The sequence below is a fragment of the Apodemus sylvaticus genome, chromosome 6 (genome assembly GCF_947179515.1).
Source record: "Apodemus sylvaticus chromosome 6, mApoSyl1.1, whole genome shotgun sequence".
NCBI lineage: Eukaryota > Metazoa > Chordata > Mammalia > Rodentia > Muridae > Apodemus > Apodemus sylvaticus.
Window position 1 is genome coordinate 52,825,037 of NC_067477.1, and position 19,674 is coordinate 52,844,710.

The 19,674-nt window shown below is 41.5% G+C and overlaps 1 protein-coding gene across 3 annotated transcripts in view; it reads left to right on the top strand.

The window, feature by feature from the left end:
- The window catches only part of Sos2 (SOS Ras/Rho guanine nucleotide exchange factor 2), a 97,648-nt gene that overhangs the window by 12,430 nt on the left and 65,544 nt on the right, over positions 1 to 19,674 (top strand). For all 3 annotated transcript variants that reach the window (XM_052185740.1, XM_052185742.1, XM_052185741.1), the window contains exons 2-3: positions 15,363 to 15,488; positions 18,223 to 18,354. In XM_052185740.1, the coding sequence (XP_052041700.1) occupies positions 15,363 to 15,488; positions 18,223 to 18,354 (258 nt within the window). The remainder of the gene's footprint in view (positions 1 to 15,362; positions 15,489 to 18,222; positions 18,355 to 19,674) is intronic.

Below are 19,674 nucleotides of genomic sequence, written 5' to 3' on the forward strand. Positions count from 1 at the left end.
GATCCTGAAACCAGTATGAACACTTTATAAATATTTTGCCATTTTCTAATCAATACAGTGTATTTGTTTCACACTAAGAAGCATCTTTTAGCAAGAAAATGCTAAATTTGAATAAGAAAGACAAAATGAACTGGACAATTAAAATTTACTTTAAAATTTTCTTTCCAGGAAAAGATACCACATATGAACTTAAAAAAAAACACTTTTATAATCTAGGTCTTTCATTCCCATTTGTACAACTACAAATTGTTGGGCATGGGCTCCATTCTGTTCTCACAAAGTGCTTCCCTGGATGGAACAGGCTTGAGCCTCAGTGGAACTCAGGAGCCTTCCCTTTGGCTTTGTTTTTTTCCCAATCCTTTCCATCATCCATTTCAGGAAGCCATCTTGACTCTTACTTTTCCTTCTTCCATTTCAGGAAGCCATCTTGACTCTTACCTTTCCTTCATCCATTTCAGGAAGCCATCTTGACTCTTACCTTTCCTTCATCCATTTCAGGAAGCCATCTTGACTCTTACCTTTCCTTCATCCATTTCAGGAAGCCATCTTGACTCTTACCTTTCCTTCATCCATTTCAGGAAGCCATCTTGACTCTTACCTTTCCTTCTTCCATTTCAGGAATCCATCTTGACTCTTACCTTTCCTTCATCCATTTCAGGAAGCCATCTTGACTCTTACCTTTCCTTCATCCATTTCAGGAAACCATCTTGACTCTTACCTTTCCTTCTTCCTTTGCAGGAAGCCATCTTGACTCTTATCTTTCCTTCTTTTGCAGGAAGCCATCTTGATTCTTACAGTGCTTACTTGCCATGCTCACTGTGCCCGGTCCTTCTCTTGGCAGGAATCTCGCCCTTAACATGCACATTTACAACAAGGCCAGCAGCAGCTGAGTGGCATTGTAGACTCTCTGTTTTCCCATGGTAACAATTAAGTATTCCTTTTTGAAAAGTACCTAATCCCCTGATATCTGTGGATCACTCTTGTAGATTTACATGCATGTGGCCAAAGAATCAACTCTGTTTTCTAAAAGGCTTGGAGAGCATGCCTCAGCGTCTCTCCTCTTTCCCACTGTTTTGTCATTTTGGAGAATTAATGGGAGATTCAGTATAGGTGCTCCAGCTGAGAGAAAGGAAGTCCTTACCATATTCTTAAATTCTCATTAAATGTTTATTGTATAAGCTTTCTGTTGCTGGATAACAAATGGTGATCAAAACTGTAGATAAAGGCCATATTTATTTATTTATCTGATAGTTTTGTTTTTTACTCAGAGGTCTAGGTATAACTTAGCTTAATTCTCTGCTTAGGGTCTCAAAGGGGGGGAAATCACCATTTCTGGCTGGGATTATGGTTTCCTCTAAGGCTAGTGCTTTTCTTTGAAGCCAATGTGATTTTAGACCTAATTAATTTCTTTGTTAGGTAGAACAGTGAGGGCAAAGCTTCTAAAGAGCATGCCCCATTTCTAGGCACATTTGTTCATCATAATACGTTGGTTTGCTTCTTTCCATTCAATAGGAATTCATCTTACTCTGCTTTTTGTCTATGTGTAGTTCTGGGCATTGAAGCCAAGGCCATGTGCATGTGAAGCAAGCACTCCTCTATGCGGCTAGCCCTTAGTCCTGTTGCTACTTCTCACAGTCTGACAGACACTTTTTTTTTTCACCCATGAAGTTGTGCTCACCCAGGGTAATCTCCCTTTTGACTAATTCAGGGTTGGTTGGCTGATTTGTGATGTTAGTCACCTTTTTTTTTTTTTTTTTTTTTTTTTGGATTTTGGTTTTTTTCGAGACAGGGTTTCTCTGTGTAGCCCTGGCTGTCCTGGAACTCACTCTGTAGACCAGGCTGGCCTCGAACTCAGAAATCCGCCTGCCTCTGCCTCCCAGAGTGCTGGGATTACAGGCGTGCGCCACCACTGCCCGTTAGTCACCTTTTTGATATTTGGTTTTTGTTTTGTTTTTGTTTTTAACATTTTCTAACTTGCGTTTATGTATGCAAGAACGTATGTCATATGGAGGCAGGAGGAAACTGTGAAGGTTAAAAGAGGACATTGGATTTCTGGAGCTGGAGTCACAGATGGCTGAGAGCTGCCCCACGCTGGGTGCTGAGAACTGAGCCCTCTGTCTAGCTCTGCCTTTGCCATATTTCATATCCTGCTCAGAGAATTGCTATCTTGCTGTATTAACAATGTCTATAACACTCCAAGGTAAGCGACAGTGCAGGGCGTGCACAGGGGCAAGGAGTCCTCTTAGAATTCTGCTTACACTCATTTTATGAAAATATCTTTATATAACTTAATTATCGAGGCCATTCATAATTGTCAAGCCAGCTAGTCTTACCATATTTATCTTTTGTCAAAGTCTGACTTGATATTTTAGATCAAATGAGTGGTTAGTACTTGTCACGTGTCTGCCGCCTCACTTCTGAATGTACACTATAAGACAGAAAGAAAAATAAGTAATGTGTGAAAACTGGCATTGAATATTTTTTCCTGAATGAAGTAAGATAATATTGCCTGAAGTTTATCTTTAAGATATACTTTTCCGTGGCCTGTCATCTCAGAAGGTTGTGATTTTTGACAGTAGTCAAGTGAATGGGAGGGAGAAGCACTTTGGTAAAGATAGTTGTCATTGCGCCTTTGTTTAATGTTCAGAACGTAGGTCCACATGTACGCACTGCACCTTCAACAGCACCATACAAGGAGAGGGGCGGGGCGTCTGGGAAAGACTTGTAAAACTGGTCATAGTTATCCCTGTGCGCATATGCCTTGTTTGGGATGTCTTACCTAGGAAAGAGTCTACATACTAGTTTAGGTACTATGATGATGGATATGAGTGATGGGTATTTAGCCTAGAAATTCCTAAATTTTCTTAAAAAATATTTATATTATGTATATGAGTACAGTGTAGCTGTCTCAGACACACCAGATGGTTGTGAGCCACCATGTGGTTACTGGGAATTGAACTCAGGACGTCTAGAAGAGCAAGTTGGTGCTCTTAACCACTGAGCCATCTCTCCAGCCTGAAATTCCTAAATTTCAATTAAATGAAACAAATCTAATAACTGTGGTCTTTTGGTGTGTGTGGGGGGTAGGGTGGGGTGGGGTGTGTGTGTGTGTTGGTGTGTTGGTGTGTTGGTATGTGTTGTATCAACATGTGAATGCAAGTGCATGCATCCATGCAGAGACCAGAGAAGGATGTTGAACATCTTTCTCAGCCACTCTCCACCTTCTTCCCTTGAGACACAGGGTCTCTACTGGATGTGAGGCTTTGCTGGCCGTTGGCCAGCCTGTGATTCTCCTAGGTCTTTCCCACACAGTTCTGGGGTTACAGGTATATCCAGCCACACCTTTTTTTTACCTGAGTTCTAGGGGCTAGAGCTCAGCTCTTCATTATTGAACAACAAGTGTTCTTATCATGGTTCCAACCTAATACTTTAAAATTAAAAAATGTTTCTCTTTGTTAGATCTTTGGTGTTCACTGTAGTTTATTTACTAGTGAAATTATGAAGTTAATTCAAAAAAAGAGAATTTTTAAAGAGAAAAAGACCTTTACTTTTTGTCTTTTTTCTACAATACCTATAGTTTTAAGTTTTATGCTAGTTTTTCCTAACCCTGCCAACAGTAATGGCATATATGTATTTAAATATTTTATGTTCTTCAGAAGAATACTGAATTCACATACTCTTCTACCTTGTGCTTTTTTGATTTCTAGACTACCTTTTTGGAAAGATATTTACAGTTTATATGAAGTCTGTTCAGGAAATTTTTTTGTTGTTGTTTTTTCGAGACAGGGTTTCTCTGTGTAGCCCTGCCTGTCCTGGAACTCACTCTGTAGACCAGGCTGGCCTCGAACTTAGAAATTCCCCTGCCTCTGCCTCCCAGAGTGCTGGGATTACAGGAGTGCGCCACCACCGCCCGACAGGAAATTTTTAATAACAAAAATTGTAGATTCAATTAATAGTCTTTCTTATATATTTGATTACTCTATGGTAAGTCCTCTCCTATTATAAAACTAAATAGAATCAGATTGCTAGCCTCTACTTATCTTCATCTTAAATAAGCTAGTATATTTAGAGTCAAGAAGGTACCTGATTAAGAGATGGACTTTAAGGAGAGACTGTTAGTAGACAGTGGGAATAGGACACGAGTAGAAATTCTTTTGTGGATGCTGTTACAGGGGAACAGATCCCCCTTTGGATGCTGTTATGGGCTGTGGGGTGTGTGTGTGGTGGGGTGTGAAGCAGTTTCTCACTCTGTGGATGCTATTACAGGGGAGCAGATCCCCCTCATCCTCTGCTCTTTCCCCATCTCCTCCTCCCTTCACATTACATTACAGATAATGCAATGAAACCAATTTTTTTGTCAAGTTCTTAATTTCCCCCCAATCTCCAAATAATTTCAGTGGGATCATGAATGCTTTGAATCTATTTAGCAAGTGGTATAGCATGGTATGAGTTACCTGTATGTTAGGGATAAAAATGGTTCTCGACTGTCTCCCCTGATCAGGAGAATGTTCCCCAAATATTACATTCTTTAACAGCTTTGTTGATGGCATAAATGATGTATAAAAAGCTGCGTATATTTAAAGTATATAGTTTGGTAAGTTCAAACTACACATCAGTGAAACCTCAACATGGTGAACAAGATTGAGAATAATGGCACAGACTACAGTCCAGCATTTAGGCTTCGAAAGCAGGAGAATTGTGAGTTCAAGACTAGCCTGGGCTAGAAGGCAGTCCTTATCAAAATAGCAATAAAACAGCGTATTGCATCTTTCAGCTCCAAAATTTCCTCTTGGCTGTACTTCCCTCTCCTCCTCTCCCCTCCCCTCCCCTCCCCTCCTGTCCCCTTGTCACTGCCCATCCCCAGCAGCCCCTGATCAGCCATCCCCGTAGATTCCGTTTTCTAGAGTTTTGTGCTAACGGAATCTATGATAGATACGCCTTTTGGAGGAGTTGGTTGACTTTCTTCACTTGGTGAAATTATTTTTAAGAGTTATTCATGTTGTTGAAATGCCAGTAGTTTCTTGCATGTCAATGTTCAGTAGCAGTCCAGTGTGCAGATGTACTATATAGTACTTTTAGATTTTAAGGCCTATAAACATTTTGTGTACAGGTTGTGGATAATTACCAAAGAGTAATTGGATCAGTTAGCTTCCAAGAAACTGTCAAGTCACCTGTAGTAGTGACTACATATCATTCATGTGTATAATCCTGTCTGCTCAGGTGGCCAAGGTAGAAAGATCATAGGTTCGAAGCCTGTCTGGGGTCCAAGCCAGTCTGGGTAGCCTAATGAGACAATGTCACAAAACAAAAGATACAAAAAGGGCTTCTGGATGTGCTCAGTGGTAGACCACTTGCCTAGCATGCATGAAGCCCTGGGTTCAATTCCTGATACTATTAACCATAAGGCTGTCTTGCCCATCCCCTCCAAAAAACAACAAACAAACAAATACCCCCCCCCCCAATGAGAAAAGAAAAATTTATGGCTGTTTTCCAGCGTTTTACCATCCTGTTAAAGACAGTGGTGGTACATGCCTCTGTGTTCAAAGGCCAGCCTGGTCTACAGAGTACGTTCCAGTACAGCCAGGGCTACACAGAGAAACTGTCTCAAAAAACCCAAAATATTAACTGATAATAATAATAAATTAATTATTTGTTTTATTGGTAATTATTTTTATTAATTAGTGGTTTATTATTATTTATTATTAAGACTTTTTTAGTGTATTTTGAGAATTCCTAGGTTTGGATTTGAATTTATAGAGATTTATTTATTTTGTGTATGGGTATTTTGCCTGCATGCACAGATATGCATGTCTAGTGCCATGGATACCCTGGAACTGGAGTTATAGACAGCTTTGAGCTGACATGTGGGTGCTGGGAATTGAACCTGGATCCTCTGCAAGAGCAGCAATGTTCTTCTCCACTGAGACATTTTCTAGCCCCTGGCTATATGACTCCTTTATCAGATATGTAAACTATGTATTTACTATTGTTTTTATTCTCTCTCTCTCTCTCTCTCTGATTTATTTATTTATTATATGTAAGTACACTGAAGCTATCTTTGGACACCAGAAGAGGGCAGCAGATACCATTACGGATGGTTGTGAGCTACCATGTGGTTGCTGGGATTTGAACTCAGGACCTTTGGAAAAGCAAGCAGACAGTGCTCTTAACCACTGAGCCATCTCTCCAGCCCCTATTCTCTCTCTCTCTCTCTCTTATTCTCTTTTTTTATTGGATATTTTCTTTATTTACATTTCAAATGTTATCCCCTTTCCCAGTTCCCCTCCCTCCTGGAAACACCCTATTCCATCCTCCCTCTCCCTGCTTCTAGGTAGGTAGGTGGTACACCTAGGTAGAGGGTGTTCCTCTACCTGCCCCACTCCCACCTCCCTGCCCTCAATTCCCCTGCGTTGGGGCATCTATCGAGCCTTTATAGGACCAAGAACCTCTCCTCCCCTTGATGACAAGGCAATCCTCTACTACATATGCTCTGGGGGCGGGGGCTCTGGTGGGTTGATATTGTTGTTCTTCCTATGAAGTTGCAAATCCCTTCAGCTCCTTCAGTCCTTTTTTAACTCCTCCATCGGGGACCCTGTGCTCAGTCCAATGGTTGGCTGCAAGAATCTGCCTCTGTATCTGTAAAGCTCTGGCAGAGCCTCTCAGGAGACAGCCATATCAGGCTTCTGTCAGCATGCACTTCTTGGCATCCACAGTAGTGTCAGGGTTTGGTGACTGTATATGGGATAGATCCTCAGGTGGGACAGGCTCTGGATGGCCTTTCCTTCATTCTCTGCTCTATACTTTGTCTCTATATTTGCTCTTATGAGTATTTTGTTCCCCTTCTCAGCAGACGTTTTAGCAGACATTGATAACATGAATTTCAAAATTCTTACATAGAAAGAGGCCCTCAAATAACCTAAGCAACTTTGAAATAGAAAAATGTAGGAAAACAAACATTATCAGATAGCCTATCTATCAAAAACAAAACCAAGAATTAACTACTTATTAACTTCATTAAACTACGTAGGTGGCTTTAAATAGCAGTCCTCCTGCCTCAGCTTGCAGAGCACTGGGATTATAGGCACGCAGCACCGTGTCTGGCTTAATTTCTGTGGTGTTTATAAACAGCTGTCTGAGCAGAGTGACACTGATCTAAGACACTCACCACAACTAGTGGGACTGGACAGACAGCCCAGAGTGAGCACGGATCTGCGCGTGACTGACTTTAGACCTTGAAGACCTATCGAAGAGAAGATGGCTTTGTCAATAATGCTGAAATGATCAGCTGTCCATATACAACACGTGTGCCATAAATAGTATTACCACATTATTTATGACATTAATTCAAATAGGTCATAAGTCAAATTGTAAACCCTTTAAAGTATAAAACTTGTAGAAAAACCCCACCAGACCCCACCCTGAACTACATGTGGATTTAAATGACACCGAGGCATTTGTATCTGTAGAGATTTTAATAAAGGATTTAGAGTAGAAGTCAGTCAGAAAGTGCACATGGAGAGATTTACTTACGACATTTTCATGAGATGTAAATGTTAGTTGATTGAAAAATGGACTAAAAGATTTTTTTATTTGATTGTAAACACAGAAACCTGAAAAACATAATTGGTAGAAACACTTCTGTAGGACAATTTTGGAAGGTTTTGTTTTTGTTTTGTTTTTTTGGTTTTTTTTTTCGAGACAGGGTTTCTCTGTATAGCCCTGGCTGTCCTGGAACTCACTCTGTAGACCAGGCTGGCCTCGAAATCCGCCTGCCTCTGCCTCCCAGAGTGCTGGGATTACAGGCATGCGGCGCTACCCAGCTGAGTTTAGGTTTCTTTACCAATAAATAAATAAATAAATAAAATAAAAAATAAAATAAATTTAAAAAAAGCAAAAACACAGAAATATAAGAATATGGTTTTGTTTTAATCCCAGATGTGGGGGTGTGGGGCTATGATTTGAGAGATGATTCTAGGGGCAAAATTTTCCTAGCTGCAGATAGTTTCTGCAGTTGTGTGATATCTGGAGTCCTGGGGACTCTCAGAAGGTATATAAGTGCCAGGGTCAGGAGGCCAGGTAGTTCACTGTTGGTTGTTGATCACAGTTTGTTATGGTCTGGTAGAATTCTGTAGTAAAACCATTTGGTCCTGGGATTTTTTTTTTTTTTTTTAAGTTGGGAGGTTTTTAATGACTGCTTCTATTTCCTTAGAGGTTATGGGACTGTTTAGATAGTTTACCTGATCTTGATTTAACTTTAGTATTTGGTATCTGTCTAGAAAAATCATTCATTTTATCTATAATTTTCAGTTTTGTTGAGTATAAGCTTTTGTAGTAAGATCTGTTTTTTGTTTTTGTTTTTGTTTTTGTTTTAATTTCCTGAGTGAAGTAACTCAGACCCAAAAGAGCATGCATGGTATGTACTGACTGATAAGTGGATATTAGCCATAAAGTATAGAATACTGATGATACCACAGACTGTAAGAGGTTTAACAAGAAGGAAGGTCCAATTGAGGATGCTTCAGTCTCTCTTAGAAGAGTGTCTTAGTCAGGGTTTCTATTCCTGTATAAACATCATAACCAAGAAACAAGTTGGGGAGGAAAGGGTTTATTGAGCTTACACTTCCACGTTGCTGTTCATCACAAAAGGAAGTCAGGACTGGAACTCAAGCAGGTCAGGAAGCAGGAGCTGATGCAGAGGCCATGGAGGGATGTTTCTTACTGTCTTGCTTCCCCTGGCTTGCTCAGCCTGCTCTCTTATAGAACCCAAGAGCACCAGCTCAGGGCCCTTCCCCCTTGATCACTAATTGTGAAAATACTCACAGCTGGACCTCATGGAAGTATTTTCTCAACTGAAGCTCCTTTCCCTGTGATAAGTCCAGCTTGTGTCAAGTTGACACACAAAACGAGCCAGTACAAAGGGGGAGCGAGCGACCTGGATGGGAGGGGGAGAAGGAAGGAACAGGGGGCTAGGATCATGTATAGGAGGAGAGAGGCCCAGAGGGCCAGGAGAATGAATTGGAATATGCAGCTGCTGGGGGTTGGGGGACTTCTAGAAAGTTCCAGAGACCTGGGATGTGAGAGACTCCCAGGACTCAATAGGATGACCTTAGAAAAAATGCCCACCAGTGGGGAGTTGGAACCTAAAGAGAACACCTCCAGTAGACAGACATGCCCCCCATTGGAGGGATGGGTCACCAAACAACCTTCAACATTTTTGACCCAGAATTGTTCCTGTCTAAAAGAAATGCAGGGACAAAAATGGGACAGAGACCGAAGGAAAGGCCATCCAGTGACCGGCCCAACCTGGGATCCATCTCATGGGGGTCACTGAACCCTGACAATATTGCTGATGCTATGCTGTGCTTGCAGACAGGAACCTGGCGTGGCTGTCCTCTGAAGGGCTCTACCAGCAGCTGACTGAGACAATGCAAATACAGCCAACCATTAGACTGAGGTCGGGGACCCCTATGGAAGAGTTAGGGGAAAGACTGAAGGAGCTGAAGGGGATGATAACCCCATAGGAAGACCAACAGTGTCAACTAACCCAGGCACCTGGGAGCTCTTGAGACTAAACCACCAACCAAAGGGCATACACACATGGGCTGGTCCAAGGCCCCTGGAACATATGTAGCCAAGGACTGCCTTGTCTGGTCTCAGTGGAAGAGGATGTACCTAATCCTGTAGAGACTTGAGGCCCCAGGGAAGGGGTGGGTGAGTAGGGGAGCACCCTCCCAGAGGCAGGGGGGATGGGCTGAAGAACTCTGGGAGTGGGAACCAGGATGGGGGCAACATTTGTAATGTAAATAAATAAAATAATTTTTAAAAGAATAAAAAATGAGGTGTTTTTTTTTTTTTTTTTTTTTAATATTAAGGCTAGAGATCTGAACTCAGATCCTCCCGTTTGAGCAGCACTCTCTGAAGCATTGATACACTCTGTCCTTACACCTTCTTACTGATTCTCATACTGCCTTTTGTCTTCTTGCCTTACTGCACTGGCTAGGACCTCTATAATATGGAGTAGAAATAGTAGAAAGTGTCCTTGCCCTTTCTTTCTCTTTTTCTTTCTTTTCTTCCTTTCTTTTTCTCCCCAGTTTGTTTGTTTTTATCTCATTTTATTATTACTTTGGGGGGGGGCGCGGTTCAAGACAGGGTTTCTCTGTGTAGCCTTGGCTGTCCTGGAACTCACTTTGTAGACCAGGCTGGCCTCAAACTCAGAAATCCGCCTACCTCTGCCTCCCAAGAGCTGGGATTAAAGGCTTGCGCCACCACTCCCTGGCTTATCATTACTTTTTTAGATGCCTGGTTTTATAATGAGAGAAAGAAGGTGTGGGCTAGAATCTGGCATTAAGGCACAAGATGGAGAGTGATGGAGGAGGACACTAATATCCTCCGCTAGCCGATGTGCACATGCGTGCACACAGATACAAAGAAGGGATAAAAGAAAAGCTTAATTTGGTGTTCCTTCTGATATGTGATTTCTAGGTGTTCATATGTCTAGATAAACATTGCCCTTCCCTCTACATACCCTGCCCCCGCTATCCTGGAAGGCACATGCAGACTAGGCTGGCCTCCAACTTGGTTAAAGCCATGCACCACCACACTTTGCCTCTTGTTTCCTTAAAACCTTATGGAACATAGATTTTCTTCATAGAGTATATTCTGGATTCTTCTTAGGCCTCCCCTCTCACCCAAGTCCACAGCCTTTCTTTCTGTCTCTCATTTAAAAACACACAGGCATGTAAATGAAAACAACCAAAAAAAAAAAAAAAAAAAGGCAGATGAAAAACATGTAGACGCAGAGACACTCATGTTTACATACACAGAAATCTCATAAGTACACAAACCTAGAAACCACAATGTATATGCAAAGACCTGCAATGTTTAAAAAAAAAAGCTTCACAAAGCATTAGGAGAAAAAGAACCTGAAAAAATACCATTGAGTTTGTTTTGTGTTGGGCATGGGGCCTGGCCTTGTATACCCAGTGAGACTTTTGGTAATTATTTTTTTCCTTTGCGAGCAGTTATCAATTAGAGAAAGCTCTGATTAGGATGAGGCATGTGTCCACTTCCTGCTGGGACTCCAAGTGCTTAAGACCCGGTGCTGTGAGTTCGTCAGTCCTGCTGTGTTTAGAGGGCCTTGTTTTCTCGGTGTCCTCCATCCCTCTGTCTCTTACAGTCTTTCTGCCTCCTGTCCTGAACCCTGAGGGGAGGGATTTAATGGAGACATCCCATTTAAGACTGAGTGTTCCAACTCTTACTCTCTGTATTTGTTCCCATCTGATGCTGGCTGAGCAAGACCCTGATCCGTGAGTATAGCAGAGTGTCACTAAGAGTCATGCATTGCTGTGTTCCTTTAGCAGAACAGTATTGTTTGGTTTCCCTAGGTTCTTGGACTATCTAGTCTCAGGTTCTTAGGCACCCGAGCAGTGTCAAAGATGGGTTCCATCTCATGGAGCGAACCTTAAATCCAGTCAGATAGTGATTGCTTCCTTCCACAGCCTTGTGCCATTGTTGCACCAGGGTATCCTGCAGACAGGCCACCACTGTGGGTGGAAGGGCTTGTGTGGGAGTTGCTGTCTACCTTTTCCTTTTAGTAGTGTGCCCAGTATCTTCCAGGACCAGGAACATACTGGGGGTCAGCAAGGGTGAAGGCTCTAGGTAGGAACCAGCTTGAATTCACCATATTCAATTAGTTGTTATAGATGTCTTCAGCAATTGGGTCTTACTATCAGTTTGTACAAGCAACTGATAGCCTTGCCTTGCCTTTCTCTTGATCCCAGAGGCAAGCTTTCATTATTTTATCATTAACTATGATTTATTACAGTATTCTTTTAGATATTTTTCCAATAAATAAAAATTTTCCATTAAATCAAGGAAATACTTGGAAAAATTTTATCATGAATGAATGTTGGATTTGTTTTCAGATGCTTCTTCTATATCTATTAAGATGTTATAATTTTTCTTTTAATATATTAATATGATAAATTATGTTACTTGATATTCCAACATCAAACCAACTATTTTTTCATTAATTAATTTGTTCCCTTTATATCCTGATCACAGCCTCAGTTCCTCCTCTACCCTAACAAATTCCTCTCCCATTACTCCCTCCCCTTCTCTTCAGAGACAGGGTAGCCCTCCTTGGGTCCCACCCAGCCAGTCTCAGAGGGCTAAGCACATCTTCTCCCACTGAGGCCCAAAGAGGCATTCCAGTTAGGAGAAGGAGATCCAGTGGCAGGCAACAGAGTCAGAGACAGCCCCAGCGTCAATAATTAAGGGACCCACATGAAGACCAAGCTGCACATCAGCTCCAAATGTGTATGGAGCCTAGGTCCAGCCCCTGCATGCTCTTTGGTTGGTGGTTCTGTCTCTGTGAGCCCCCATGGACCCAGATTAGTTAACTTTGTAGTCTTCTTGTGGTGTCTTTGACCCCTCCCCCCTCATTTCTATCCCCCACTCTTCCACAAGACTCCCCAAGTTCTGCCTGATGTTGGTTGTGGGTCTTTGCATTTGTTTCCATAAGCTGCTGGATGAAGCCTCTCAGGAGACAGTTATACTAGGTTCCTGTCTGCAAGCATAGGAGAGTATCATTAATAGTTTTAGGAGTTGGCTCTCTCCCATGGGATGGGTCTCAAGTTGGGGCGGACATTGGTTGGCTGGTCCCTTAGTCTCTGCTCCATCCTTAGCTGTATGCAGCTTGTAGGCAGGACAAATGTTGGGTCAAAGGTTTTGTGGATGGGTTGATGTCCCCCTCCCTCCACCAGGAGACCCACCTGGATGTGGCCAATGCAGGCTCCGTATCCCCCCTCCCCATACTGCAAGGAATCAAGGAATCTTACCCATCTAGGAGAAACCAAATTTGGTGTTGGTGTGTGTGTGTGTCTGGGCCAATCTCAAAATTCGTCTGTCAGTCTTTTTTGTTTTTTTTTCCTGAGTGAGTTTGCTTCAGTTTGTTGTAGTTCTTCTTTAAATGCATGACAATTTGTCAGTGATGTCAACTATAGTGGATTGTGTTCTCAATTAATTTTTTAAAAAATTGAAATTATCAAGTTTTTATGTGGTATTTTTTCTTTTATGCTTCTGAGTAACAAACTTAGAACCTTGAATATACCAGGCAAGCATTCTGTCAATGAGCTAGATCCATCCCTCAATCTCACGAAGTATAATTTTGTTTTTTATACTACATGTAATTATTGTAAAACCCAATGTAAAACATCTTAACAACCCATGTATAATCCAGGCATGATAGTACACACCTGTAAACCCCAGCACTTAGGAGCAGAGGGCAGGGGTCTATGGCAACCTGCACTGATGGGGATACTTAGCTTCAAAAACAAAACCAAAAATCCCTATGCTTAGGAATTCTGAAATAATTCCTGGATTCTAAAATATATTAAAAACATTAAGAATTAGAAATTAGTTTGATTATGAAAATTTATTTAAAAATCTTAGTTTTCACAAAGGTAGATTTTACAGTGTACACAACAAAAAAATGAGAAACAGACGTGTAAATTACCATCTCAAAAAGTCAGTGAAAGCAAAATGCAGAATACAGTCAAACAGAAAAAGAAGTAAGATGCAGGATCAAGAAAGTCAGGACTTGGTCCTTGAAAAGATTAAAAAAGTTGGTAGCTCCCTGACATATTGCAACAAAAGAGAATGAAGAGACACATCAGTGTGGGTGAAGGAAAGAGCGGCTCCACAGAGCCCACAGACTCAGAGGCTCTAAGAGGAGCTAGCATGCAAGTTTATGCCTTGATGACTGTCAGGAGTGGTCTACTCCACAGGGAAGGGAAATTTTCATCCTAGATTTTGCTAATCAAATTATCTCATGCTGATGTCTTTGTGGAGAGGCTTTTCAATTATTGACGTTTTTAAAAATAATTTTGAGGGTATTTAAGATTTTTGTTTTGTGTGTTGATAGTACTGATACCCTTTTAATACTGTGGCATAAAAAGTTAGACATTTGCAATATGTAGGTCTAACTGTTACTGTGCGTTTTTTTATATTCAGTAACAGTGAATTATTAGGATAAATTACTGGTTGTAGCTTTAGGGAAAAAACTGTAGGAGCTCAGTGTAGTTGAGTAGTGACATTAGGGAGCACATGCCATTGTAAAGGCTGAGTGCCACCTGCTTCTGACTCTAATCCGTGCTTTCTGAAGGGTCGCTGTCTATTGCTGGAACTCAGAGCTAGTTTTCTGCCTTCTAGTAGATACTTTAGGTGGACTAAAGATATATACGATTCCTCTAAAATTGTTTCTAATAGTTTGTGGAGGTATGTTTTGTCATATTGTATGTGTGTGTGTGTGTGTGTGTATTTGTGTAGGTGCATGTGTGCTGATGTGCATGTGGAGACCGGAGGTCAGTCTTTGGCATCAGTCCTCATTTTGCTTTTTGAGGCAGGGTCTCTCTGTGGCCTAAAGCTCACCAGTAGACTAGCCTGGCCTGGGAACCCAACCAATCGGCCAGCGTCAGGGCTGTGGTTGCAGGCATCATGCCCAGCTTTTACATGGGTCATGCGGATGGAGCTCAGGTTCTTATATATGCAAGACAAGCAACTGTCTCCTCAGCCTTAAATATGTGCTTTTTACTAGTAGTGAACTTTCTACAGATTCTCAAAATTTAAGAAAGTTTAAAGAAGGGTTAAGAAAAATCAACACATACCAACAAATTGTTTTTCTTTTTACTTAAAACTGTTTTCGGGAAATATTAAAAAAAAGAGAGCCAACAGGTTATGTCGGGCCACAGGGCTCCTGCCCTGTATGTCTTACTCGGTGTTCCCTCTGTCCGCCATCTCTCTAGTGGGGGACCCTGAGTTCCTCTTGCTACCACACAACGCCCCACACACCCCACTATTTGTCACTAGTAAATGCCAAGCAGATCTGCATCCGAAGTCATCTCGGTTCTCTTCCCTTCTTCTCCCATGACCTCTCTGTCTCCTCGACTCCTACCTCTGCCTCCCTTTTCCTGTCTAATCACAGGCCTTCCACTGCCCTAATGTGATTGGACAGGGAAAATCCTGCAACATATGTGGGTTTTGCCTGCAGTATGTCTGTGCACCATGTGCCTGCAATGCCCAAATAGGCCAGAAGAGGACATGGATGCCCTAGATCTAGAGTCAGTTTTGAGTGGCTGTATACTGGGAACCTAACCTTGTCTTCTGCAGGAGCAGCGAGTGCTCTTCATTTCATAGCTACCTCTCTAGCTACCTGTACTTTTTTTTTTTTTTTTTTGCTTTAAAAATATTTATGTTGCTATATAATGATTTTAGTAAAAGATTAACTACATGTAGAATTCTCATTGATTTTGTTCATTTCATATTTTTTGCCAGCGGCTTAACTGAAACATTTTCTTTTCAAGGTTCAGGAGCAAGTGCACCCCACGCTCTCCGCTAATGAGGAATCTCTCTATTACATTGAAGAGCTGATTTTTCAGTTGCTTAATAAGCTCTGCATGGCTCAGCCAAGGACTGTTCAAGATGTTGAGGTAAATGTTATTATGTCATTTCAGAACCCATGAAATTAATTCTTAGATCTGTAGCTTTGTCATTCTAAATTTCTATGGAAACTAAAATCACTGAAATTATGTGCAGTATACATGTTCAGTTCATTTTCAAGAAATATATCAACCTAGTTCATTAAGGAAATGAAAGTGTTTAAAAAATATGTGGATAAATCGAATGAAAAACCTTGAAACTTTATCTCCTGTGATAGACAAAAATTAACTCAAGAGATCATAACCTTGCATATAAAAACTGAAATTATGAGGGAGAAATGCTGAAGAATAGGATCATAATTTGGAATTAAGCAAAGACATTTTTAGAAAAGATTGAAAACACAGTCACTCTCAAAGGTTACAATTAAGAAAATAAAAAGGTATCAATCCTATTCTACTCATAGGCAAGAGTGCAGATTGCATTAGGGGAGGTGGTGGTGGTTATACTTCTCACAGGCAAGACTGCATAGAACTTTACAGGTGGGAGTGTCTATGCTATAACAGCTATGCAAAATTTTTGGGCAGTTTCTACCAAGGTTACTTCATGTCTAACTGTTGGGCATGACTGGGCTCATAGTAGACAGGCCAGAGTGCGGGCCTGGCTGGGGACCATGGATAAGCATTAAAAGCACATGTCCAGTTTTTGACCCACTTTCTCCAACTTGCCCCTGTTCCCTAAGTGTACAGAATTTCCCAAAATAACACCACCATGTACTAACAAACATTTTAATACTTTAGCCTATGAAAGATATTTCATTATCAAACCATATCTTTTTCCCTTTGCCCAAAGACTCATTGTCATCTCATAATACAAAATATATCTTGTTTTTCTCCACAGTTTCCAGAAATCTGAAGAGTTCTAACATTTTTTATAAGTGTAAGGTCAAAGTTTTCAATAAGATCAAAGCAGTCTCTTAGCTGTGACCCTCAGAAAAATCAAAGAGAAAATTGCTTCCACGATGCAGTGGCACAGGGTGAACAGTCCCATTGCAAAAGAGGAAAGCGGAGTTGTACAGAAGCCTGACAGGACCACAGTAAGACTGCAGCCAGCAGGGAAAACAGTAAGGATTGTAGCTCTGCTTGCAGCATCCAGGGCAAGTGATACCCAACACATCCAGAACATGTGAGGTCCAATAGGCTCAGGCAGCTCCACTCCTGTGGCCTTGCTACCTTGAACTGACACGACGTCTCTCTCTGAAGCTTAAAGTAGGATATAGTCCACATGCCTGGTATTTTCAGCATCCTGATATCCATCTCCACCGCAGCATCCGAGCACTTTGCCTGTCACCTTCGCCTTCTTTGAAACCTCGTTGGAAGCCTACGTGACCCTCATTACTCTTACATTTTGCATGCCCACAAACCCAGTGCCATATGGACAGGACTGAACTGCCACAAACTTGAGCTATGGCTAGGCTAAGATCCAAGGCAGCGGCAGCTCTGGGTACCCGAGCAATGGAAGCTAAAGCACTTCCCCAGATGGCTGGGCGGAGCACCTATCTTAAATGAACTAAACCCCCTGTACCCTAATCCTGCAGCGGGTAGGCTCTGGAGAGTAAAACTGTGCTTTAGAGTGACTGAGGCATTAACACGTTTAGACACTCTTAAAATTAAAACATTTATTTCCCTTTTTTTGCTATAATATTTTAGCATTAAATAAGTATAACAAAAAAAATCCTCTCAATAGCTAAATTTTCTTAAGCTTGATAATATAATTTAAATATAGGAACCCCTACATAATTGGAGTTCAATTCTGATAGATAGTTCATATTCATGTTACCCACTGGTTAAATTTAAAATTCCATGAGCAGGAATTTGGGTTGTTTCTATGGAGATGTGTATTTCCTTTACCACTCTGAACACCCTAATTCCTACAGTATTCTAAGAGTCACATAATAGCTGTTCTTTTAAACTCTTCTTTGTGTTGCTCTGGGGTTATCAGAGGGAGAGGGGCTTTCTGGCAATATTAATAATGAGTTGACTTCTAGGTAAGTGCTATTAACCTTAAAAATAAAATTTGTGATCACTGATATACTATTTAATGTTAGTATGTATTGTATTACATATACTATAATATTATATTTTGTATTGTACCTGTGTATTGTACCTCTTCCTAATTCATATATTTTTAAAGATTTATTTATGTATTTTATGTATGTTACTACACTGTAGCTGTCCTCAGACACACCAGAAGAGGGCATCAGATCCCATTACAGATGGTTGTGAGCCACCATGTGGTTGCTGGGAATTGAATTCAGGACCTCTGGAAGAGCAGTCGGTGCTCTGAACCACTGAGCCATCTCTCCAGCCCCCCAATTCATATTTTTTAACTGTGCTAGGACTCAGACCTAACTTACACAGTCACACAGGCAGTCTACTGAACGACCCAATGGTAACATCCTGATTGTCTTGCTCATGTCTGTTTTTCATTACTTTGAGGCAGGGTCTCACTACGAAGCTTGAGCTGGCCGCAGCTCACCGTTAGCCCAGACTGCGAACTCACAGGCTGCTGCCTCTGCCATCTCAGTGCTGGGACTGCAGATGTCTGCCATGACTGCTGACCTGTTTCTTTTTAAACCAAAAAGCTTTCTTATTCCTAGGATCAGAATTTATTGTACCCCCCAGGACTTTCTTGTATTAAAGAGACTGATCAGGTTGAGTTTTATATGGGTTTTCTATTTATAAACACTTCTGCTGATTCTGAATGGCCCTGCTCTGATCTGAACAGGACCGAGTTCAGAAGACCTTTCCTCATCCTATTGATAAATGGGCAATTGCTGATGCTCAGTCTGCCATAGAGAAGCGAAGGCGAAGAAATCCGCTTTTACTACCTGTGGACAAAATCCATCCTTCCTTGAAGGTAAGAAAAGATTAGACACTAGAGGAATCCTTCATAATAAGGAATATTTTTATAATATTAATATATATAGCATTAATGGTTTGTTTATATGTATTATGTACATTGTAATATGTGTGTGAATTAGAATGGGGGGATGGGTTGTATGTCCATGGTATGCTTTACATGAGTGATACCCTGGGGTACCCTAACTTGCTATCCACCTACCTCTAAAGAAAAGAACCAGATAGCCAGGCGGTGGTGGCGCACGCCTGTAATCCCAGCATTCTGGCAGAGGCAGGCAGATTTCTGAGTCTGAGGCCAGCCTGGTCTACAGAGTGAGTTCCAGGAGAGCCAGGGTTATACAAGAAACCCTGTCTCGGGCAGGGGATGGGGTGGGGGTGGGTGGGTGGGGAGGACATGACACCAAAATCCAAAAAAAAAAAAAAATGAACCAAATAAAAATAAACATACCCTAATGAAATCCATGGCTCATATCCTCTCTTCACCCCCCTCTCCCTCCCTTTCTCCTTCTCTCCCCTCCCTCTCCCTCTCCCCCTTCTCTCTCTCTCTCTCTCTCTCTCTCTCTCTCTCTCTCTCTCTCTCTCTCTCTCCCTTTCTCTCCCTCTCCCTCTCCCTTTCTCTCCCTCTCCCTTTCTCTCCCTCTCCCTTTCTCTCCCTCTCCCTCTCTGCTTGCTTATGTACATACACACACACACACACACACAGTTAGTAACAGCAATATTATACCTTGAAGCATTTTGTAGTATCTTCAATGACAACTAACTCTTATCAATTCCAATGTAGTAGACCATGATTCTCAGTTTTATTATTAAGAAAAGGCACTGAATGTTTTAAAAATTAACCTGTATACATTGGAGCAAGACACTAGAAATTAATCTGTAGAATATGCTTGCTTGTATAGCCTTGAATATCTTTGGTAGAAATCTCAATAACCTCCCCCATACTAGTTTGTTTACTGTTCCTATGATAAGCACCACAACCAGAAAATAACTTGGGGAGAGCAGGGCTTCTGTCAGCTTCTGCTTCACAGTCCATGACCGAGAGGAGCCAAGGCAGGAAGTGTGCTGCTCATGCTCACTGCCTTGTCCTCCATGGTTTCCTTACCCACCCCCCCCATACAGCCTAAGAGCCGTCGGCCCAGGCTCCTCTCTGTCAATCATTAATAAAGAAAACAGGCCACAGACTTGCCTGCAGCCTGTCTGCTCGAGGCATTCTTCTTAGCTGTGCCAGACACATAGAGAAACTCTCTTGCAGAGGAGACCACAGGAATTAAAAGATAATGCTTAGTGCAATGTTCTTTTTTTTAATGTTTTCTGATTT